The 24,725-nt window shown below is 37.0% G+C and overlaps 1 protein-coding gene across 3 annotated transcripts in view; it reads right to left on the bottom strand.

Moving 5' to 3' along the window:
• Positions 1 to 401: 401 nt before the first annotated feature.
• Positions 402 to 24,725, bottom strand: part of WASF1 (WASP family member 1) — a 90,421-nt gene continuing 66,097 nt past the window's right edge. For 2 of the 3 annotated variants that reach the window (XM_071741182.1, XM_071741183.1), the window contains exons 3-9: positions 18,333 to 18,467; positions 8,826 to 8,979; positions 8,018 to 8,135; positions 7,046 to 7,218; positions 4,900 to 5,082; positions 2,942 to 3,579; positions 402 to 1,315 (exon numbers count right to left, since the gene is read on the bottom strand). In XM_071741182.1, coding sequence (XP_071597283.1) covers positions 1,158 to 1,315; positions 2,942 to 3,579; positions 4,900 to 5,082; positions 7,046 to 7,218; positions 8,018 to 8,135; positions 8,826 to 8,979; positions 18,333 to 18,467 — 1,559 coding nt within the window. In that variant the 3' untranslated portion in view covers positions 402 to 1,157. The remainder of the gene's footprint in view (positions 1,316 to 2,941; positions 3,580 to 4,899; positions 5,083 to 7,045; positions 7,219 to 8,017; positions 8,136 to 8,825; positions 8,980 to 18,332; positions 18,468 to 24,725) is intronic. The other variant, XM_071741184.1, reaches the window with a different exon arrangement.

The following is a 24,725-nucleotide window of genomic DNA, read 5'->3' as shown; positions in this document are numbered from 1 at the left end:
ATTAATTTGCAATATCACCCACATTCCTTATCATCTTTCATTAACCATGATTTTCACTGCTGCATTTCCCTTTCTCCTCTCAAGACACACTGATGCTATTTTTATAGAAAAAAACAACTTAAATCATATAAGCCACAAGCTCCCAGTTTTGTGGGGTTTTTGTTTTGTTTTTTCTTTCTTACCTAATGGATCAGAGTAATACTTCAGCTTTTTTTTTTTTTGGTAGATATGCATACAGGAATCACTTGATGATACATGTTTTCTAGTTTAATATGGGTCCTTAGATCAAGTGCAGAATATTTACTGTAACTTTGCTGACCACAGATGAAACGTTTGAAATCCAAGAAACTCTCAGGAACACCAGTGAAAAGCAGTCTTCATTGAAAAAATCAACACCCAGGAACATTTAAAATGAACCATTTATTAAATCAAACTCTTATTTTAACAGTTACATAAGTTACACAGCATGTTTAAGTCAAAAAGATTTCACAAGGAAAAAAAAAATTTAAACTTCTATTATGCAGGCAAAAATAGTACCACACAATACGTACCTGGGAGGAAAGAAGGGAAAGGGAATCTCTAAACATTCAAATAAGGCCATAATTATTTAAAAACAACAATAAAACAATAATAAAACCCCCCAAAGATTCATTTTCCTTTCAGTGTGTTCAGTGCTGCTAACTATATGTACCTTTAGTGTACAGATGTAATTGAGGCAGGGATCATCTTGATAGCTAAGTTTAGTGTTTTAAAACACTATCAGAAATGGAATAAGGCTCATTAGTACATACAGCTGCCCTTGGAATGTCAATCTCAGTTGCCTTCATTAACTTAAAATTCACAAAGTGCACAGTTCAGATATGCCAAAAAATTGAAACTGCTACTCTACCAACAGCTGCCCATGCTTAATACTTAGTGGTCTATTGGAACAAAGTATGTTCTTTAAAAAAAGATGTGTAAGAAAAGCCACTGTAAAACATTCAGTTTCAAAGATGCACTAGGAACTTTTTGTAAACTGAAAAGTAGAAAAAACATGGATTAATTATGTAAAAGAAAAGGATACAAAAAACACTAGAAATGACCATCAAACTTTCAAAGAACAAGCACCACAACGGACATTAGCATTCGATTTTGCAGTGTACAGCAAGGTAATAATCTTACTCTAACCAATCCACTTCATCAAATTCTGAATCATCTTCTGAGTCACTGTATTCCACAGCGATGCGACGGGACAGTATCGTGGCGACATCGTTCTCAATGCGCTCGTGCTTCGCTTCTTGTTCGCGCTGCTCTTCAACTTTGCGTAGCTGGATACCTGAAGAGCATCAAATCCCAAACACGTTATGCTCCTCCTTTTATCACCACGCAAAGGCTCACGGTCAGCAAAATGCTTTGCAAACAAGGATGAAGAGCGAGGGCATTGTCCTCCTCAAATAGACATTCTCTGTCAGACTTCTCAATGTCAGAACTGCAACTGCAGTCTGATCATCATCCTCTCTACTATACCCTGCTTCTGATTTCCCATTAAAAACACACACACACATTTTTTGTACCACTTAGAGTGATTAAGCCATTTTACTATTTTAATTGCCCAACAGTTTTCACGCTCTCTCTTCATGGTCTTAATTAAAAGTTAGAGCTATTTGAGTATCCTAACAGTACAGGGATCTGTTTTGGGATCAAGCGGTACTTAAAGATCAAATGCAAAGGATGAACAACACCTACCGATAGTATAAGAAAGTTAAATCCAGTAATTTAGTTAAAAACAGGTCAGAAATTACATATTTTGATTTTATACTCACAACACCACAAGCTCACACACTCTAAATATGACTGACACCCCCTACTTAATATTCTTTGTTGTCAACTGAAGGGCAACACAAGCACAGGTCCTTGGGTAGAATTCAAGCCCTGGTAACTTGAGCCTTTGTTTCCTGTGCAAGACTCTGTGTCAAAAGTGTTACCAGGAATCACCTGAATTACACCAGCAGGCTCTCCTTTATTAGGTTTTCCTCCTGATATTCTCTATTAACGCTCCTGCACTACTGTTGTACTCAATTGCTGTTGATGATTCTTTAGATTCAGTGATGTTATTGGATTCTGTGCGTATTATAAAATGTTTTCAGTTAGTATGATAACCTATCTTCTGATATTACACTATCATACAGGCAGGTGCAGGGGGAAAAAACAAGGATGTAGCACTCAAAGCATTTGAGAAAGACTAACTATTCAAAGTACCACACAGTCAGACAGCAGCACTCACAATGCAGTGATTTTTCTGGCTGTAGGCACATAAGCTGAAAGGTACACCTTGTGCATACAGCTCCTCAGTGGGTCATCAGAACTTTGCCCTGCACCTCTGCCACTCACTTGCACTCTGCCAGTTGGGCACCTTGCAATGATGCCCCGACTGCTCTGCTACTGCACTGAGACTTGTCAAGATTAGATCCTTAACAGCTTGAGGTTTTAAGCAGTGATTTCTGAATGACATTTATATGTTACAACACACTGATACCTGATCAAAATTCCAAAGCCAATTGATCTGTTCTGCTTTCATCCAGCAGGCTGTGAAAAACAATGTTTATATCTTCTACACAATCTGCAGGTTACCAGAAACTGCTACATTTTCGGGTGAAAACAGGAAGGAAGAGATAATCTCCACAGATCATCTACAAGCCTGTGCACTTTTTAAAGAAAATAACCTCCACAGAGAACCAGCTCTGCTATCCAAACAAAACATCTGATAAGTACAATTACAAATTGAAAAAAATCTGTGTATTTGGCAACGCATACACAGGGGAGAATAGAAAGCAAACAGACTTCAGATGCATTCCTCTAAACTAACTTCTTGGGCATGTGAAATATTCCATCTCCCAGAGCCAATGTCTATTTAGCAAGATCCTGAGACCCCCCTTTTTGCCCCTTAGTGGCCAGGCCTTACCTTTCCGTATCGCTTCCAGCAGAACGCTCCTCGCATCGCTGATCACGGGAAGAGTTGAAGGATGGCGTTTGGGTTCAGGAGCAGGAGCCACTTGGGATGGTGGTGATGGGGGCATCAGAGGGGCATGAGGGCCAGGGACAATGGTTGTGGGAGGAGGGTGCAGAACAGGAGGCGGGTGAGAAAGGGCTGCAACTGTGACAGGAGAGGAGGGTCGAATGCCAGGGGGTGGCAGGGGTGGAGGCGGAGGTGGTGGAGGAAGTCCCTGTACTTCAGCTTGTGGAGGAACTGGGTGAACTGGTACAGCTTCACACACTTGGGCAGCTCTAGTGACAGGAGGGGAGGGTTGTGCTAAGGGAGGAGCAATTGGAGGTGGAGCTGGGTGTAGGACTCCGGGAGCTATCTGGAGAGGAGCTGGTGGAGGTGGCACAGCTGGGGCCTGCAGAGCAGCTGTGGGAGGGGGTGGGGGTGGTGGGACTGGGGGTGGAGGAGTGGAAGTCATTGCAGCTCTTAATGATGAAGTTGACAAAGCAGATGGAAGAGGTGGTGGTGGCGGTGGAGGAGGAGTGGGGCTCACAAACACGGGGGTTCTGCCTGTTGCTGGTGATTGAGGACGATTTTCTACCAAGCCAGTAGTAGAACTGAAATACCCGAAAAGAGGACAAAGTTATTAAGAGCTGGCGAGTGGAAAAAATAGTAATAGATCCATTTCTGCAACTTATGACTACTGAACACTGGGCATTAAACAGCATTACATACTATAATGATTTTAAATGTATTCATACCACATATAAAAGGAAATCTGATTCTCAGTATGGAGTGTGCACCAGCTTTTGAGCAGCTCAGATTCAGCTGTTCACCAAGTTTATGCTCTTACACAGATCTGCATTGTTAGAAAAGGTTTTTTTATACTAGTATAATTCTCCCAGCCCTAAATGGGATTCAAATTATTTGGGCAAATTCAAATTATTTTTCTGAGGTAAGGGAACTAGAGTTTAGTTAACTGCTTCAATTCATAGAACTTTAAAAGTAAAACAAATCAGTACAAACAATGAGGATATTTAAGGTCACATATAATATCATATGTCACCAGTTCTATTTACAGAGAGATATATTCACTAGATACTCATTGTAGTGCAATGAACAGGCGAACTGAAGAAAAGAAAACAGTAAAACTGCTTTCCTGAAACACCACTTGGGGATTTCTTTCAGCTGTTGTGGAAAATAATCTAAAGAGTTATGCATTTCTATGTATAATCTCCTGAACAATAAAAATACATTATTTTCAAGAGACAAACATGTTGCTGATATAACAACCATGACTGAATTAACTCTTTTCCATTTCAAGTTGTATGTACCTGACCATAAATTAAGATTCTTGTTATAAAACAACAGGGGAGTGACAACCAGAGCCTCACTCTATAAAGTGCTCTAAATATATATCCAGTTCCGGGAGGGTGTAGAGAAACAGAAAATAAAAACAGCTGGGGGAGGGAAAAAAAAAAGGCACTTGCACTTCAGCCAATGTGACAAATATATAGTTTTTACAGCTGACTATCTTACTGAGATATATTTTTTCTTTCATGTAGGCTAAAATACAGCTCAGTAGTACAAATTTCAGTTTTCCAGATTTCCTAAGCCAAATCCTGAGATGCCAACATTTTTCACAGAAATATTTTCCACTCAGGTTTTTGTCTTTGCATTTAAATCAGAAAATGACACAGTTGCACTGTTAATGGTATGGTGAGGCCTTTCTCCACAATGGTGCCCTACAGGGTTTCTACTCTGACCCTCACCTCCAACTCTTATGTGGCCCTTCAGCTGCAGACAACTCAGGGCTGTGGACCCTAGGATGTGTGTACTGCCTGGGCTGCATGGAAATACTACTAATGCACTACTAGGGAGATCGTGGAGAACTAAAACTTTCCAATAAATCTGCATATGACTTGAACATTCTGTACCTAACACAAGGAGGCACGGGTTTCATATCTGCTGCTCCATGCATTGGAGGTGGAGGTGGTGGTGGTTCATGCGGTCTGACCAACACTCGCTCCTCAGCTCTGTTCAGAAGTTCAGACATCTGGCTATAGGGCAATGCAGAAAGTGAATATGATCCATCCATATGATCCACATATGCTTGAGATCTGTAGGAAAATAATGAAAAATGAACCAACATAAACTTCAGTAGAAGTATTCATCCCCTCAGCTAACGTTCTATATTTCAGTTTGATTTCTGATTTCAAGTTTCTTCTCTGCACCAATGCTGCATATTGTGCTTCCTGGCTTTTTAATAATTTATCTCACTTTCCATGCCATTGCTTTAAGCAGCTCAAGGGTTTAATGGTTCTGACAGTATGATGATTTCTACAGTATGTGTGTGACCGTAGTATTTATTAGCCACATTATTTTGAGTTAGGTAAATGTAGCAATACAATCAGAAGTACACCTTTATCAGAGTGCATTATGAAACAGGCATACACTCAGTAATTGTTTCTGTTCCTCACTTCCTACGTATATGCAACCACATTCATGGAATATCCATCAGTTTTAGAAGAGCAGAATTTACAACTGAACAATTTAGCTGAATTTCTATCAGTGGATCTGTATTCTGATGGAGAGGGCCCATTACTTTAGACCTAATCCTTTGTACCTATACAACAGATACAAGGAAGATAACGGAAACACCTGCTACTGAGTAGTAGCAGTAAATGGAGGTAACTACTGCTTAAAATTATTCACCTTCCTTGTTAATGACAGAATACTTTCCAACAAGTAGTCTACATCTTCCATGTACTGTCCCCACTACAGTATTTAACCTATTACATTCTTCAGGGGTGAAGTCTTATTCTGTTATTCAAAAGAGAGGTGCTGTTCTGTATCTGCATGGCATGCCCTGCACAGGTATTGTTCCCAAGCACTACAGCATTATTCTTAATTGCATTACTGGTATCAAGATAATTAATATTTAGGCCAGGATCCTGGGTACAAAAGGAATCCTGCAACAAGTGTGTCTAATGTGGAATCTGATGTGCAAGAGAACAGAAGGGCAGCAGGAAAGCAGATGTTTCCACCAATGACTTGACACAGCAGGTTACAGACAAGGTACTATAAAGTTTTTCCCAGAAAATGCTAATCACCACATCTTCAATTGTATCCCACTGACTGAAATGCACTGAGACCATTTTTACTTTCTAAATTCAGAGAGTTAAGTTTTCTAAAGACAGTTTTTTCCCTTTTTCAGACAGAAAACACTGTCCCCTAGAGCTGTTGTAATTCTTCCCTGTCAATATTAAGTTTGTTTGAAGGCCTTCGAAAGCTAAGCATAATACTCCCTCCTTACGGTGCTTTTGGCTGCTGAAAGTAGGGGAAAAAATTACCTTTTTTTTTGAGGACAATTTTAAATGAGAAATTTTTAAATGAGAGAAAAAAAAAAGAAAACAAACAAACAAAAAACCCCAAAGCACACCACCAAAACTCCTAATATTAGATGTCAGTCCTCTTCCCTATCAGAAGTTTCTCAGCTGTTTTTGCACAAGCACCAGAAGCATCAACACAGCAGGTGTTTAGCACATGAAATGCTCCTTTTAGCCACCAGCAAATACATGCTGTGAAATGAGAACCCAACAGGTTAGATTTTGTAATAGACTATAACCAGAAATGTCAATCAAATAATGGATTTGCTCAAGAGTAAAGAGAAGCTCAGTGATGTCCTCTGAGTTCCAAGTGGACATTTGTTCACATCACACCCACCACATAATCTTGGCAGTGTCTTCTGAAATAAAACCAAGAGACTGGAATAATAGGGAATTTGTAGGTCAAGACCAGAATGTAGTGACACACCTGGGCACAAGCTTGCAGCAGTGACACTGCCCCTTCTTCAAGTCACAGACAGCAACTCATCCACAAGGATACAAAATGAATTTCAACTTTTCCTTTGAGGACACACTAAGTATCTCACAACTGAGTTTTGATTAAGCTAAATCAATAATTTCCAGAGCATTTCAAGAACAGCAGAGGCACCTCATAATTTACCATTTCTCAAGCGTGTTCACTGCGTAGTATGAATATCTGTACTTAGTAAAGAAAATAGAAAAAATAAAAAGAAACCTTGATTCAAAATGTGAAGCTGGGCCATTAGCAACTTCAATGTGCTTATGTAAGAGGTTTGCATCATCCTCTGCGAGCTCTGGACCTTGGGCTAACTTCTGCCACTCCCTCCGTCTGTCATGAGGTGCCCTTGGCACTTTTTCTGGTTCATGAGGCCGATCTAGATTTTTCTGCTGTAAGAGAGTTGTGCAAACAAAACTGACAACTAAGTGGTTTTTAGTTAGTTGCATTTAAACATCAGCCACAAAATCATGAAAAATAATCACAACTCAAGTGGGAGAAAAATTTACTTTCGGTCTAAATAAGATACGTAAGCCAGAAAGAGCTGTAGGAGGAAGAAACTTCAGTGTAGTGGATAATAAGCCAAATAGTACTGAGAAAAACAACACTTTTAGTAGTTTTTTTATTCTAAGTCGGAAATAAAATTACGAATCTGACACTTATATTTACTGTCCCTGAGTATAATATATACAGAATAATGTTGAAACAACAAGTAGCACTACCTTTGCTAAATTTTAAGAAAATGCAAACAAAATGCTCTATTCCTACTAAATTATTTCAAGTCAAAAGAAAGCATAACTATTAGAATGCCACTTAAGCTTTTTCACTTGTACATCAGAATTCTGTATTATAAAAAAAGTGTTCTGGCAAAATTCTTTATTCTTGCTGTATTTGAACTTTTTTCTGCTTTTTGAGCCTTTACTAGAAGACAAGTTTAAGCAAACACGTTGCTAGTTATATTAGGACAGTGTGAAAGCTCTAGGCCCTTCTGTATTATTTTACTATTATTAATAAATACGTATTTGTATAAGTCAATGAAAGTGAATTAATACAAGCAGTTTTAGTTGAATGAAGATGACTCTGTAAAGTTTGGATTGTTCCCAGTTATGTAACAAAAAAGTTCCCTATCTGCAAGTAAACCTTTTCCAGGAAAAAAAACAACCAGAAGCTATATAAAGCTAACATATATACCTTCTGCTTTCTTTTCTCTTTTCTTTTGTCCTCGGTGTCCTGCAACATTTTTTCCTTCCACAGATCAAAGAAGTATGAAGGATTGGTATAAAACTTCAAACCCTCTTTTCCATCATCCCTGAAACACAATGACACGAAAAAGGCATGGTCTTTATTTGACAACACATGAATGCAAACATTAAGGCATATTAAGGAATACCTGGTATCTCAGATTCTGCAATATGTTACTGAAGAACATTAAAAAGCTTAACATTGATCTCCTGTGCCACCATTCTTCACTACCTTTCCTTGCATTCAAGGTCCTGATTTTAGAAAAGTAACTTTAATGCAAGCTATCGATAAAAAAAAGAGTATCATAAATCAGAGAACTCCCATTCCAATGACTCAAATCTTGCTCTTAGAATAATGAGCAAATTTGTGTGGCTGCTTGTGTTCCACTACTCATTCAAATTGATTTTGGGACAGCAAACATTCATTTCCATTAAAGACCTTTCTACATACTTAACTGCTTGCTTGTTTTCTTTGCTTTGCATCCAAGAGCAGTTTAGTAAACAGCTTAATATATACAGATTATAAAAAAGGCTTTTTCTTCCCATTGTTACGCTGGGGTAAAATTCAGTAAAGAGGAGTAAAGTTTTAACACTTATACTGTCTTTTGCTGCCTGCATTCCTCCAGCAGCTTCACAGTTTTCTACTTGGCTCCTTAAATATTTGAGTGCTACTCAATACGAGCACGGTGCCTGAATACAGCATCTCCATTAGATAAAATAAGGTAGAAACTGGTTTTGAATAATTTTATTTTACTAACCTGTAAGGGGTGAGAATGTTAAGTGGAGGAGGCTGTTCACAAATGTCATAAGTTTCTTGCAAAGGAATAGGCAGAGTTTTGCGGTCAAACAATTGTTGATCTTGAATTGTGGAACTCCGGAAAGCTTTCCTCATTGTAATGTCCTGCAGTGACACTGCAAGGGGACAGTGACATTTAAAAAAACACACCAAAGGTAGTTTATGTGGATTAATCTGGAATTAAGGTTGGTTAGAATATAAATATTAAGGAATATTACTAGTATCTTACACCTTTTACAGCAAATATAAATTCATCTATGCTGCTGTCACGGCGAAATATTGTCAGATTATTTTGTGAAAAATATGTTTATGATGTTCGAGCACATCACCCTCTATTTAACTTGAATGAAAATTTTTGATCATCCAACTAGATATAACAACTCTGCCTCTCCAAAGGTGTTCAACAAATTGCTTACCATCATTGTACAACACCATTCTGTAGTTCAGAAGCATCTAGTAACGTTTACCAACTCCATTTCACAAACCTTTCAGTACTAAAAAAATTACTCTCTGTCTTGAGATGTAGGTTTTACCTTTCCACTATCAGCAAGCCAAACTCTGCATTCCTTGCACATAGACAGATAGCAGTTCCAGCAAAGGCCCACTAGGATAACATGCCAGCAAATAAGTTTTGCTACTGAGAGCAGAGAATTTTAATGGGAGCTGATACTACGTACCAACACATGAAACAAGTCAATTAACTCACTAGGTTGTTAATCAGACTGTCTGATCAAGATGAGACTTCTCAGTTTAATTCAGGTGAAACACCTCAAATTTTTAAGCAGAGTAGTTAGGCATGATCAATTATTTTTGTGTAAGACTAAAAGGAAAATAATACTAGGTGAACACAACAGATCACACAGTGATTTGAAATACATTGACTTGCTGCTCTTAAAGCCCATATATCTGCTTCTATTTCACAATCATTAAAATTTAGAAAAAGATTAATGGAAAAGTAACCCCAACTAATGAAATTTGCACTTTTAATTCTGGAAACAGTGTACCTTTTCAGTCTCATATTTCTCTCCCTCCCTGATCTTCAGTTACTACATCTGTGAAGTCCAGGTATATCTGAAGACTAACTTTGCAGCCAGTCACAAACTTTGACTAAATAAAGCAGCAGCACTTTTCACTGGTTTGCACTTGTTAATTTTTTAATTTTTTTTTTTTTTAATCACAAACTATACTGAAAACAGACAGTCTTAAGACATACTAGCAGAGAGTCTTTTCACCTCATGCATTTCATCTATTTTATACAAACAGGTTGATAGTAGTGCCCCTTTTCTCAAGATAAGAGGAGCCCCCCATCACTAGGGCCTTCATCAACCATTTTTTAAAAGAATGCATATATCTAAGCTGAAATCCACATTTTATTCTGGTTCCTGTAACACAGACAAGTGTATGTAGGTATCTACACACGCACACACAGAGCTGGATTTTTATTGTATGATCACAAAAGGCACAAGGCAGGATTTTTCCTACAGGGCTTGCCATTCCTAGAATATTGTATCTTGGTATTATAGACAGCATCCTTTGTGAAGCTAGAGATAGGATTTATTTGATTTCCAGGTAGACTTTTGAAGTTTATTAAGCTGGCAAGGCTGTGTGTTCCTGGATGAGTTTCCTCTTTTTTTACCCTTAGGTTCTGGTACTTTACAATGTCTTTTATTCTTTTTATTACCTTTAATTAGCTGCTCAGAAGCCTTTTTAGTGTGTGAAAGTATTGTAACATATGAATGTCAGCTTAGAGTCTCAATTTGTGCAGGAATTTTTGTGCTCATAAATAAACATATATGTTTTGTACCTGACATGAAGTACAGGTTGTTATTTGCTGGCAAAAGTTTACAATTAAAAGAACTGGGGTTTACCTCAACTAGAAACCTGGTCTTAGGTTCTTCTGAACTTCAGCTGTTGTTCCTTTGGGGTGTTGGTTTACAAATCTCACCAAATGTACTTGTTTAGAGATTTTTGGCAATACTCTAAGTCTTTAAACTCACAGTCACTCATTGAAGACTTGGCCAACAAAAAGAAAAGTTAGTATACTTCTCTTTGAAGCTGTGTATAAACTGAAAGCAATGAAGTAAGTTCACTTATTCCAATAAATAAATAAAGTTCTTTGGTTCAATATCAAAAAATGCTCCATCTATGGGACATCATATTATTGAGATGTACATCATTCTATAAACTCTCTATTATCATTCCTTATAATTTCAGGTGAGCAAACATAGCTGGTCTAATTCATAATCTCATTTTTCTTGTTTAAATCTCCACTTTTTGTAAATGTGTAAAAGGGACATATAACACACCTGAGGATAATCAATTAATTCCCAATAATAAGTGTAATTGCTTTCCCTCTAAAACTAAACAATGCAGCAAAGCTCTTCACACAAAACACACACTGGAATTTCGAAGACCTAACACCATCTCCTGCACTGATATCCTGTGCTGGTTTTGGCTAGGATACAGTTAATTTTCTTCATAGTAGCTGGAATGGGGCCGCGTTTTGGCTTTGTGCTGCAAACAGTGCTGATAAGGCAAGGATGTTTTGGTTACTGCTGAGCAGTGATTATACCCAGGTCAAGGACTTCTCTGCTCCTCACCCCACCCCACCAGGTGGGGGTTGCACAAGGGGAGAAGGGGACAAGCTGTGTTAGAAGGAGACACAGCTGACCCCGACTGACCAGGAGGATACTCCATACCATCTGATGTCATGCTCAGCATAAAAAGCTGCAGGGAGGAAGGAAGAAGGGAAGGACGGGATAGTGTTTGTCTTCCCAAGTAACTCTTACTCAGGATGGAGCCCAGCTGTTCCTGGGGATGGCTGAACACCTGCCTGCTGACGGGAAGCAGTGAATTAATTCCTTGGTTTTCTTTACTTGCACATACAGCTTTGGCTGTATCTATTCAGCATCAAGTCAAATCCCTGCAGCATTTCCAATGGCTCCTTCAGTGCCTCATCTCTTCTGACACCTGAATTCACATGTCCTGTTTCTTTGACCTGTCCTTTTGCTGTGCCAGTTTGTCAATCAGCCAAAGCTAAGTGGCCGTATGGCCAGCCAGTTTTTCATGTATTCTCCCTCCTGTAGTGGCAAATCAAGCAGGGCTTTTGTTTCTTAAGCCAGTTCTGTGTCCAGTTCTGGGCCCCTCAGTTCAAGAAGGACAGGGAAGTGCTTGAAAGAGTCCAGCGCAGAGCTACTAAGATGATTAAGGGAGTGGAACATCTCCCTTATGAGGAAAGGCTGAGGGAGCTGGGTCTCTTTAGTTTGGAGAAAAGGAGACTGAGGGGTGACCTCATCAATGTTTTCAAATATGTAAGGGGTGAGTGTCAGGGAGATGGAGTTAGGCTTTTTTCAGTGGTGACCAGTGATAGGACAAGGGGTAATGGGTGTAAATTGGAGCATAGGAGGTTCAAGTTGAATATCAGAAAAAATTTTTTTACTGTAAGGGTGACGGAGCCCTGGAACAGGCTGCCCAGGGGGGTTGTGGAGTCTCCTTCACTGGAGACATTCAAAACCCGCCTGGACACGTTCCTAGGCGATGTACTCTAGGGGGCCCTGCTCTGGCAGGGGGGGTTGGACTAGATGATCTTTCGAGGTCCCTTCCAACCCCTAGGATTCTATGATTCTATGATTCAACTGTATTTATCTCAAGCCACCAGTTTTCTCAGATTCACCCTTCCTATTCTCTCCCCCATCCCACTAGGAGGGGATGAGTGAGCAGCTGTGTGGGGTTTATTTGCCAGCTGGGTCAAACCATGGCACATCCACTAACCAGCATTCCCCACAAATTTCACCATTACTCAAAATAACTGACTAGATCAGGACATTATTAAGGATATGAAAAGATATGGCACGCAAAATACTGAGAATCATGACATTGATATAACTCACCTACAGACAAGTAAATCCCATGTAGCAAGCACAGAGTTATCTGGGGTTGTGCACAGCTTGGCTTCCAAAACCATTTGTTTAACTTGCCAGCTGGCTTAAGAAACAAAAGCCCTGCTTGATTTGCCACTACAGGAGGGAGAATACATGAAAAACTGGCTGGCCATACGGCCACTTAGCTTTGGCTGATTGACAAACTGGCACAGCAAAAGGACAGGTCAAAGAAACAGGACATGTGAATTCAGGTGTCAGAAGAGATGAGGCACTGAAGGAGCCATTGGAAATGCTGCAGGGATTTGACTTGATGCTGATAAGCTCCCAGTTGCCTAATTCCTAACTAGTACCAGAACCTTCCTACAGCCAAAGATGCTGACCTTCATATGGACACATCCTTCTGAAAGTCCATCTTCTATACTACTTGTGCTTACTGCAGTGACCAAAAAATCCAGGGTCTTAAATAATCCCCTTAAGTTTAGAGAGGTTCACAATTTAAGTTAAACATTAATTCAACAATCTGAAAAAATGCCAGGTTTTTCTTACTGTGTTTGCTGTTCAGGTTTTACAGAAAGATCAATTATATCAGCCAGTCTAATTTTCTGTACACCACATTATTTTCCACATAATTAAAATTTATCTCTGTCAGAAAGCTAAAGTACAAACCTTCTCTACCTTTGGTTTTGCAAAAGAGATGTCAGTATGTTTTTTTCATAATGAGCAGCGAACTGGGGAAAAAACATCCTTAAATTGCACTCTAATAAGATAATCTCTAATATGATAACTGGGTTTCTTTGGGGCTGAACTACAAATTAAATAAAAGAACACATCAGTAATAGATGAACATAATTACATTTTACCTCATGTTAAGCCTCTCTTTAAACTTCAATCCTCCATTTGAAGTAAAGCCAGGTATGAGGCACATTAGTGTACTGGCAGAAAGTAGCTACTTTTACAATTCAAAGATATAATATTAGATATTATACTTTCTTTTACCTCAACAGAAGAATAAGAGAAAAAAAACAAAACAGAAACCTGTGACTAGATTTTTCTGTTCTTTTAAACTCATTGCAATATACAATTCATGAAGAGGTTTCTAGGCAAAAAAACATACTATTCTCCTAAAGGTGATAAATAAATAAAATAAATTAATACAATAAAATAATTAAATTAATTATTAAATTAAAAGAATATAAATAATACATATTCCCTTTAAAAGCTTGCTCACAACTTTCTGCATAATATTATCCTGAAAACTGTTAAGACCATGAACTCATGAATGCCATAGCTATAACTCCTTGGAGAACTGAATAGCTATGGGAAATAATATACAAATTAATGGACTCAGTTGCCCACAATTCCCTTTCTCTATTCAAAATCTTACCTAGTGATCTGAAAATCACAGGGAAGAAAGAATGACAATATCAAATGAACAACTGAAGTCATAAGATTGCAATTAAAGGTAGTTAATTGGTTTTGTGTGAAAATTCTCTTCAGATAAATATTTCTGTCAAAAATCAGTTCTAAAGATGCTGCAGTCTTGAAGTGTGATTCCTGCTTTATCTTTTTAATCATTATCCCCTTCAACAATGCCTAGAATCACACACATACTGGGTTTGTCTGCCATCAGAACAGTTCAGACAGGCCACTGCAGGTTTAATAATTGCTAAGCAGACAGATGGCTTTTCCAGAACACAAAATTACTCTCCTTCGGGCTTGCCTCCAACACAAAATCTTAAAATTTTCTGAACTACTGATTTAAGAAAACCCAGTGTATGTAGCTTACCTAACTACTACAGGTAAACAAAGAGAAGATGTAATTGTTACAGTGATCAGATTAGGACTCAGAAGCTGCTTAAAATGCAGCATTTAGCACCAGGGAGCAGCCCATTAGGGAAGACTTAAATCACAAAGCTGATTCAACAGTGAATTTGCTGGTGGGTCTCAACAAAACTGACACTTTATTTAGCAAATGACATTTTGTCCAGATATCACTTTATATGTACAAAACACAAATTATGCAATATTATGGCTTTACCACCAAACTATTAAGCCTTGGACACGCTGACTTAAAACTTATTTACTTACTAAATGACTAATAAATGGAATTGAAGACTAAGAAAATTGGAAGTAAGAGCATGGAGAGCAGTTGAAACTCAGCCCATCTGCCTAGATCTTTGAGAGGGAGATGCACTCATATACAACATCCATTAAATGGACATATCCCATGAAAGGTGACCTTCTATACAATTTAATTTAACAGTCTTTTTTTTTTCTTTTACTTTTGGGGGTAAAAATGCTTTCGAATGAATTGACAATAGTGTTATTCTCCATATTGACACGGAGATCATAACCTAATTTTCATCTGCTCCCTGTTCTTAACTTAGATTGTGAGTTACACTCAGGTCACTCAACTCAGGAGCTATTCCCCTCCAGAGGTTGGAGACCATAAGTGAGCTGCCCCTTACAATGGGATTTATCACCTTTTCTTTTAGGTCTCACAATGGGCTGAGTATTTTGATTTGGAAGTTGACCAAATCTCCCATTTTCAGAAGTACACAGACCACTATCAGCTGTCCAGCTTTTTAGGTTTTTCCCCGCCAGATTGCCTACAGCAATACCTCAAATCTCTCTTTAACATTAATCCAGCAAACTTCTGAATTACTTCTTTTTTATGACAGGGCAGTATTTCCAGAATGCTTAGGAAAAAAAATTGAAAGCACCCTCATACAAAGCCAGAGACCTACTGAAGTGCAATCCACAACATTGTTTGATTTCCTTCCAGAAGTATGCCAGGATGTTACCCATAGCATTTCTGCCTTTAAGCTTTTTAAGATGCTTGCCACAGGTCTAACAGATATGCTGTAGAAATCAAGAATTTGTTATGCTGCCTTTGAGACTAAAATCCTCTCCAACTTGAGATTTTAATTGAATTAGGCAGTTCACATTAAAGAACTACTAAATTAATACAAAAATATGCAGATAACCTCTTAGTTTACAAATTCTCCTCCTGCCATGATACCATTTATTACTGAGTGATACACAACTATTTTCTAATATTTAATTACACTGTACATCAGAGGTTTACTGTATATCAAAATTTAAAAAAAGCTAAAGGAGTTAGCTCCTTCAAGATCCAGTCCTAACCTTGATTTCATTTGGTTTTATTCATTCACAGAGACATTGTAATAATTCAAAATGCAAAAACACACAGAAAAAAAAATAGAGCTTTTTATTTCTTTGGGTCTACCAAAAACATCTTGTCGACTATCTACATTTTGCTCATTGAATCTGACTTAGGCTTTTTTTGTTCAAGCCACTTAGCTTTAAATGAATCTTAATTTCTTCCTCTTGTGTAATAGCATGGACCCAAAGGAACACATTAAATCTTCTATTGCTGCCTGCTGGCAAAGAACTAGCAAATGAGACTCATTTTACAACTATAGCCCATTTTACACATGCTGCTAGCTGAACAGAAGTACTTTAAATTTGCTTAATTCTTGCATAAAAGGTTAAGATAGGCAAGAAAGGTAAATCCAAATGTTTTCCCAAACCTCCGTGTCTTAACATTCTCCACCTATTTTAGCCCAGACCAGGACTAAACCAAAACTTATTTGTGATGAATTTCTACATTTCAAGCCCAAAATAGGAGACTGAAGGAGAAACACTTTCCTGATCTCTTATTTTCAAGGAAATATAATATCGAATTTCCTCTCATACTCTTTGTCCTCATCTGGTGACTCATTCTGGGCTGATGTTTGTGAATAAAGAACACTGGGTATGGCTCAAGGAATGGAAATTCTTAGTTTAATAAAAATAGCCATTTAATAGTTCCTGATACTGAGGACTACAGGTGTTCCTCTAAAGTATTAGAAGTCCTTCTATTCTATGGTGTTACAGACAAACCCAGGGTATCAGATTCAAGTCACACCTAACCACACAGGACTTGGTTAAGTAGATGATCAAGCAGACCTTTTTCCAGCCCTCTTTTCTTTAACTGCAGTGTCTTGTCCCTTTCTTCAGCTATGCAGTTCAGCAAAAGCTTCAGTATACATAGTAATGTGAAAAGTCATTGATCTGGTGTATTTGGGACTACATCCTATTTAAAAATATTCCTAAAGATTCTCTAACATCAAATAGTGATGGACATCTAGTACTGAAACCTATGCCCAAACTTGTAAAAAGCTGCTTACACAGGAAAGCAGTTTTCTACCTTGCTATCCTGTAACATCCTTAGATACTTTAACTCAATGAGCTAAAAGAAGTCTCTTCATGTTCCTGAAATGTGAATGGTTGCCATACTAGATATGCCATATAAATATACATCCCCCCTGATTAGAAGGAAATACTACGTTGCCACAGGTAAATGCAGAAATGACATTAACACTCTGCAGTATTACAGTTCTTACAAGATTACAATTGCAGACAATTTTCTACTGTACACTGTACTGTCTCTACCCAATCATAGTAAACATGTTATTTTATTGGAAACAGAAGTGTATGTGTATGATTTAAGCTTAGTCATCAAGGGACTTGGAAAATCCCATTAATATAAAAACTTTCCTAGACAAGTCACAATTCCACGGAAAATCTGCTACAAGCTGTGAACAAACCTGCTCTAGAAGTAATATAATGAAAAACAAAGAATCAAGATTTCCTTAGCTTATTTTTGCTATTAATAAAATTTCATAGCCTGGAGACCATGCTCTTGGTCTGGCATTTTTCCTGAATAACACACAACTATTACATCCAGACACTCAGAACTGGAACAGCTACTTTAAAATTGGAGCCACAACAATATGAAGTTATTTTCCATGATAGGGTGTTGCTCTACTTTCTATGTCTTAGCCATATAGTCTGGAACACCCCAAAATTGTCAGGGGTTACAAGACCTTTCATAATCCTAGATGTAGCCAAAAGATTTCCAGAAAGACAGACAAGGTTCATAGCATTTACCTATTAGGTGGTCAATGTTCCTGGAGTCATCAAAAAGCCCATGAATCATTTAAATCCCATACAAATTCCATTTTACAGGCATAAGCCATATCCTACTGAGATTTTTCTCAGGGCTAACCAATATTTTTAGTACTTAAAGCTACTTAGGAAGAATCCAAGGAGATATATAGTGTTAATTAATGGAGCTATGCAACTATAACTTCATACAGATAGTAAGATGGTAATAAGTTAAATCCAAAACCTCTACTTGGACAAATGGTTTCATCACACAGGAACTAGTAGAAAGGTAAAAAAAAAAAGAGTAAAGACTATCTCCAAGCATTCACATAATATTGCATATTATTAATATTATTAGCACTAATACATAATAATACTGATGACTTCATGATACATACAGCAGTTTTTATGTAAATTCATTGGTAACAGTACAGTTCAGTAACCATGAATATGTTGATCTCAGCTGCTCAAGGCTATAAAAGAAACCTGTAGTAGAAACAGAAACTGACTTCTTTCTCATTATACTTTACTCCATGTTCTTATAAATACAATTAAAAATAATATCCTTTCAATTTCACATATCAGTGTTATCTGGGTGACAAAAGAATTATTTTTCAATGCAGGAATTAACTTACATTCTTCTTCCTTTGGATCAAGTTGTGTAACACTAACAGATAAACGATCTACACGTTCCTGTAAGGAGTTGACTCTAAATGAGAAACTGTGTGCTTCATTGAAAAGTTCACCAAATATATCTTCAGCATATTTACCTGAAATATAGAAAAAAAATCTATTCAAGAATATTGCAGGAGCCAAATGAATTTGCCTGGAAAAAGATTGCAAGCTCTTTTCTTTAAATAAATCTATGATGCACAAGTATCACTTGTAACAATCTGTACTCACTGAGCTCGTTAAAATGCTTCAGGGAAGTAAATAAAAGTTAAATATTAAATTTTAATTTTTTTAATAAAAATTAAACCATTCAATAAAATACAGGACAGATATTCAGCTAGTATAAAATTTTAATATGCAAGGAACAAGACTGTTTAGTTTCTTGGCTGTGAGTAAAAGGACGATTTCCATCATTTGAAGCTGCTCCTGTATGAGCAATAGCTAATACTTCCAAGTGAAACTTATCTCAGTATTTCTCAAACTGAAGTACAGTTTCAAATCCTACTATTCAGAGGACCTTTCAAATACAGAAGATCAGACATTTACACATAATTAGAACCAGCCTATTCAAATATACAGACTAAAATAAATTCTGCTTAAATAAATTCTGCTTTGAATGATTAGAATTCTAGTAACTGACTAGTTCACACTGCAATAAAACAAAATAAGAATCTCCTTTGTTCAAACATTTAGCATAAGGAAGCAGAAGATACAGGTATCACAAGAAAAAGGTCAGTAACAGGTTTCTCTTCTACAGATGGAGTACTCCATACAGTGCTTCTCATGCACCCTGGACTCAACTTGAGTCTGCCAATCCCACTGACAAAAACCCCACCAGACTGCCTAGCAAAATGTATAGCCATGTTTTTGAAATACAGTGTGATAGCTTTTAAAACATTCTACTGTGTTGTGCATATGTAACTTGTGTACTATTTGTGCCTTTACATTGGTTTTGAAAGTATACATCTCTCAGATTTCTAATTACTGGGTTTGTAACAGGTACAACAGGAAAGGATAGTACAAACAATTTTTTCATTTGCTGCACAATAAATCTGGAAGTATACATAAAAAGTGGATATTTGTAAATAAATACATTGAAAGGACAAAATTTAAATCCCTACAGGTACTGGGGAAGCTACTTAAAGATACTACATAGTGAGTACAAGGCCAGCATATACCATTTATTAAGACTTCGGCAACTGCAATAGAAAAAACAGCATTATTATAAAAAAGAGAATATAAAAGGGGTTTCAGAAGAAATGCACAGATCAAGAAAACAGAAAGGATCATAAATTCTGGCATAATAAGCATAAAAGAAAAAAAAAAAAAAAAAAAGCCAAAGCCAAACCCAAACCTTGGCTGAGGAACCACTAGCAAACTACTAATCAATATTCCTTTAAAGACATGAGGAGTAAGAAAGCCAGCCAGGGATTCTGCAGAGCAGCTGGAAATGAAGGTATGAAGAGGCACTCAGAGAAGATGAGATTGCTATGGACAAGCTAATTTAACACTTTCTACTGGTGTTCAGTGAAAGGGACTGGAAAGAACTTCATGCCAGAACTCTTCCTAGTGGGAGGCGCAAATAAACTGAAGGGTCTCCGTAAGAACTACAAAACTAAACTGATTAAATGTCCAGTAAAATTTTAGTAACAATTTGTAGATACACACTGAAAGATGGTAAGTAGGGCAGCAAGGTTTAAATTTTTTTCATGGAATACCTTGAGAGCTACAGGCCTGTAAGACTAACATCCAGCCATGTTAATACAAATCATTATGATGAACTCAATTAGCAGACACCTGAATGACTTGTTAGAGAAGAGATAACACAGCTTTTATAAAGTGTTATCTCTTAAGGGTTTATATGCACAGGGATATAGAGACATGATCAAGACAGATGTCCAAGAGAGTTTTGAAAGTCCTTAATTAAAGTTTTTTAGGAAAACTTGGTGGCATAATAAAAGAAACTACATGGCATGGATAAGTAATTCCTCAAAAGGTACAAAACAGAGAATAGGAGTAAATCATCAGTCTTCACTGTCATGAAAGGTGAGTTTCATAGGCTTCTCTACTGAGACCTATGCTATTCAAGATATCTGTAAATGACTTTAAAAATAATGATATAGATGTTTGCCAACAATCCTAAGTAATGGAAAAGAAACACAATGAGCTTTAATTAATACACAGGAATTCCAGTTGGTTGAAGTGGCTTCCATGCTGGAAAGAGTTGGAGGCTGTGAGATTAGCAGGAGGACTGTACATGCTCACCTTATTCTTGGAGCATCTGCTGTTAGCCACAGTGAGAAGCAGATCAAAAGGCAAAGCCATTCTTAGAACCTCTGTCTTTTAAGTAATAGGCCACAGTAAAATAGAGATGGAAAAAATCATAAAGTCTACTCAGCTGGCAACTCACCTAATACTTTAAAATATATGTCTTGAAACTCTGAAAAGATTACATTCCTTAACTTGTATCTGAAGCAAGAAAAATTACTTAAAATTGTGATCCACTAAGTACAAACCTTTTAATATACATTTACTACAAACTTAAGGTATTTCAGATAATATAACCAGATATATTATTCACTTTACTTGGCTCACAAAAATATTCAGACATGCAAACTAAAATAAAGTGTGAAATTTCATATATAGAATAGAAAGTAAATTGCAGGGCTACAGAAACCAACAACTTTGCTTTCATATGTGCATTTTAAGCCTACAGTTTGCTTTATCTATATAATTTCATCACTCTTACAATTCATCTACCTCATTAATGAGCTCCAACTGCAAATAATCTGTCTCAAACATCTTTTCATTATGTTGCATACAGCAAAAAAATTACCACATTGAATAATTTCCCTGTTCTTACAAACACCAATCCTCAGATAGGAAGTACATTAAAAACAACCTGTTGTGCCAACTACAATTTCTCTACCTAGATGTCTGTTGGAAATTTTTTTTTTAAAGTATATTTAACTGAATACTTTTTCAATGGAAGAAACATGAAATTTACAACTTCCCTTCGAAAGAATACTATGAGTAAACATATATAGGTGTATATTTATTATCCAGCATTTGTTTACGTTACTTTATCTGCATCTGTTCCATATGAATATATCTTCAGTTTTTCATGAATTACAAAATACATGATTACAAGTGATAATACTGGAGAAAGTATCATGAAAACTCCAATAAAAAAATCTTACGAGAAAAGATTAAATTAGTAAACACAGCTGAACTCATTCCACTTAATTTAGAGGGTATATGTAAGAGTCAGGAATCGAAATTAATGCAAAGAATCACAGAAAAGTTTGGGTTGGAAGGGACCTTGGACCTTAAAGATCATCTAATTCTGACACCCCTGCCATGGGCAGAGATACCTCCCACCAGACCAGGCTGCTCAAAGCCCCATCCAGCCTGGCCCTGAACACTTAAAAGGGAGGGGGCAGCCACAACTCCTCTGGGCAACCTGTGCCAGTGTCTCACCACCTTCACACCAGAGAATTTCTTCCTAATACCTAATCTAAATCTACCCTCTTCCAGTTTAAAGCCATTACCCCTTGTCCTATAACTACAAGGCTTACAAAAAGCCCCTCCCCAGCTCTCCTGTAGCCCCTTCAGGTACTGGGAAGCTGCCATAAGGGTCTCCCTGGAGCCTCTTCCTCTCCAACTCTCCTGAACAACCCCAATTCTCTCATCCTGTTTTCACAGCAGAGATGCTCCAGTCCTCTGACCATCTTCGTGGCCTTCCCCTGGACTCTCTCCAGGAGCCCCACGTCCTTCTTTTGTTGGGGGCTCCAGAACTGATCACTCCAGGTGTAATAATAATACTCCAGCTGAAGTATTATTAATTCTAGAGTATTATTAACACTTCAGAAAATTTACATTATTATGGGGCTGCTTGATGAAATAATCTCCTCTTGTTTCATGCAGTGCAATAGAGAGAATGACAGATGACTGTGGCAATTTAAATAGTAATGCCTTAGGATCTTGGTCACAGCTGGATACAAAACAGCAGATTAGAAAGACTGGTGATCTTTTTTGTCTATTAAATTAAATGACAATGTAAACTTCTGCAAATAAACTATTTCAACAACCATGAAAAGCTTATTTTACTGTATTTGCAAAACTTGCTTAATTGACCAGAAATATACCAAAAATTGTATTTTTAAAAGGCAAGTCATATCCCCTCCAGTATTATTAGCTGGTTAGCATCATACTAGCATTTATTTTTATCAACAGAGCATAAGGTTTTTTTCATTTAATTAAAGGATACATTATTATTTATTTTTAATTAAGGAAGGTATTCTTCACTTTATTATGTTCTCACAACTTTTTCTCTTGTCTCAAAGGGCTGTATTCACAATTAACCCTTCAGAGTAAGAAAGATGCAGCTCCCTTTGGTCTCAGTCAATTTCCTTTTTTTTGTGACAGCCAAATAAAATCTCTTGGAAGAAACCTGTTGCAGTTCTTCCTACCAAGAACTAGTATTTGTTTTAATAGCCTTTTTTTAACAATTGTTTTATGACATTAAAAAATACTACCCAGAAGCTAATAGCTGAAAATGGAATAAAATAATTTTATTCACTGTCTTCCTTTTTTTTTTTTTTTGATATTAAAACCACCAAAACATGTGTCATCCACTCCTGTTCATTACCATGGCACTAGGTGTACAATGGCTTATAAAATTTGAAAAAAATGACTGGTCAGTTTTACTTGTCAGTTCTCTTCTTTCACCATATGTTTCTCTCAATTTGTTTTATTGTCCTCATTTTCCCCATTTGTCCAGCATTATCTTCTGTGCTCAAATGATCAATTTCTAACTAACCAATGCACTAATATGTATGGATACAAAGGTAAAAAAAAAATTTGTCCTCTTCTGGGGGACTAGTTATGTAGCAGATGAACTTCAGTCAATTACAATCACCACATAAAGCTCTGAACCTTATTTCAGGCTGATTAAACAAAGTGTGGCAAAGAAATGTCTTATAAGTCTTGTATATTGTGTTGTACACATTCCTAGAAGCATCTGAACATGCAGCAAGATCCAAGCATAAATTAGCAGTCCCCTCAAAACTCCAGTATTTAAATTTATGGGAACTATGGCATTCTCTATGCTGTATCCTTTAGTACACCTTAAGGAAAAGGCACTTTTAAATTAATCATTTTACAACACTAGATCAGTTTCCACCAGATTTAGTTACAGGCTTTCAGACAAGGACTGGGACATGAGTTCTGTAGCAGGACTTACAGAAGAAGCCATTTTTTTTGCTATCCTTTGCATTTTTAAAGAAAAAGAGTTCCAAACCCTTCAACTGGAATTAATTTTAAAAAAAATTTATTAAGTATGTCATGATGTTATTAAAGGCAGTGTATAGTAAGGTACTACATTGTTAACTTTGATATAATTGTTATTCTAATATTAAAATACTAAGCTTACTGATATATTGAAATATTCAAACCTCAAAATACAACTACAGTTTAAAAATACAGGTTTGGCAATTTGATTTTTTTTAAAAAATGAAGAAACTGAAAAACTATCAAAAAGAATAAACAAAGAATTCAGTCTGCTACCCATCTTTATGCTATAATTCCTTGATTCCTATTCTTTAAATCCCATTCACACACTAAACAATATTTTTGTCCAGTACATTTTCTAAAAAAATAAAAGCCTAGAACAAAAGCAGCCATAAAACCTGGCTCACGTTCTACAGCACAATGCCTTCCCAATATACTTATACTATGCAAAATTATCCACTATTCAATAGTTCCTTCCTATATAATACAGTGTGTTTCAGGATAATTAGTTACCCCCTAAGCAACTAACAATAGCTAACCGGAGTCCCTTTATAATGGAAAACAAGTAAGTTATTCTAAGTCTATTAATATATTTTTCCTCCTCCATTAATTCTGACGCATAATTTAACATACCCATTGCCTCTTGATTCAGCTTCACATTTTCACTACAATAATTTTCCTTAATTTAATGTTTCAGCAAAAATCAAAGTGTCTCTGAGTTTCACTTGAAACCCCAGGCTTGTTCCTCATCAGGATCATTTCAATCAAATGGTTCAGTGGCTAAGAGATGGACTAAAAGCTCAGAGACTGAAATGTTTCCCAGGCTTGGAGATAAGTACTTTGGTAGATCCTTGAGAACTTTAGAGGTTATGTCTGAGCAAGCTCTGAAAAATGATGTACTAAATACAGTTCAGCAATGCTAATTAGGAACCCTTCATTATGAAGGCATAAGGGAAGTCCACAAGGACTCTATTTAAGGATTTTACCAGGAATATCAGAGTACTGCAACAACAACTTCATTCCTTCATTCAGCAAAACTGAACCAGGCATTTATGAGACAACCT

The sequence above is a fragment of the Heliangelus exortis genome, chromosome 3 (genome assembly GCF_036169615.1).
Source record: "Heliangelus exortis chromosome 3, bHelExo1.hap1, whole genome shotgun sequence".
Taxonomy (NCBI): Eukaryota; Metazoa; Chordata; class Aves; order Apodiformes; family Trochilidae; genus Heliangelus; species Heliangelus exortis.
The sequence above is the reverse complement of the archived record's forward strand: the minus strand, read 5'-3'. Positions and strand labels throughout refer to the sequence as shown.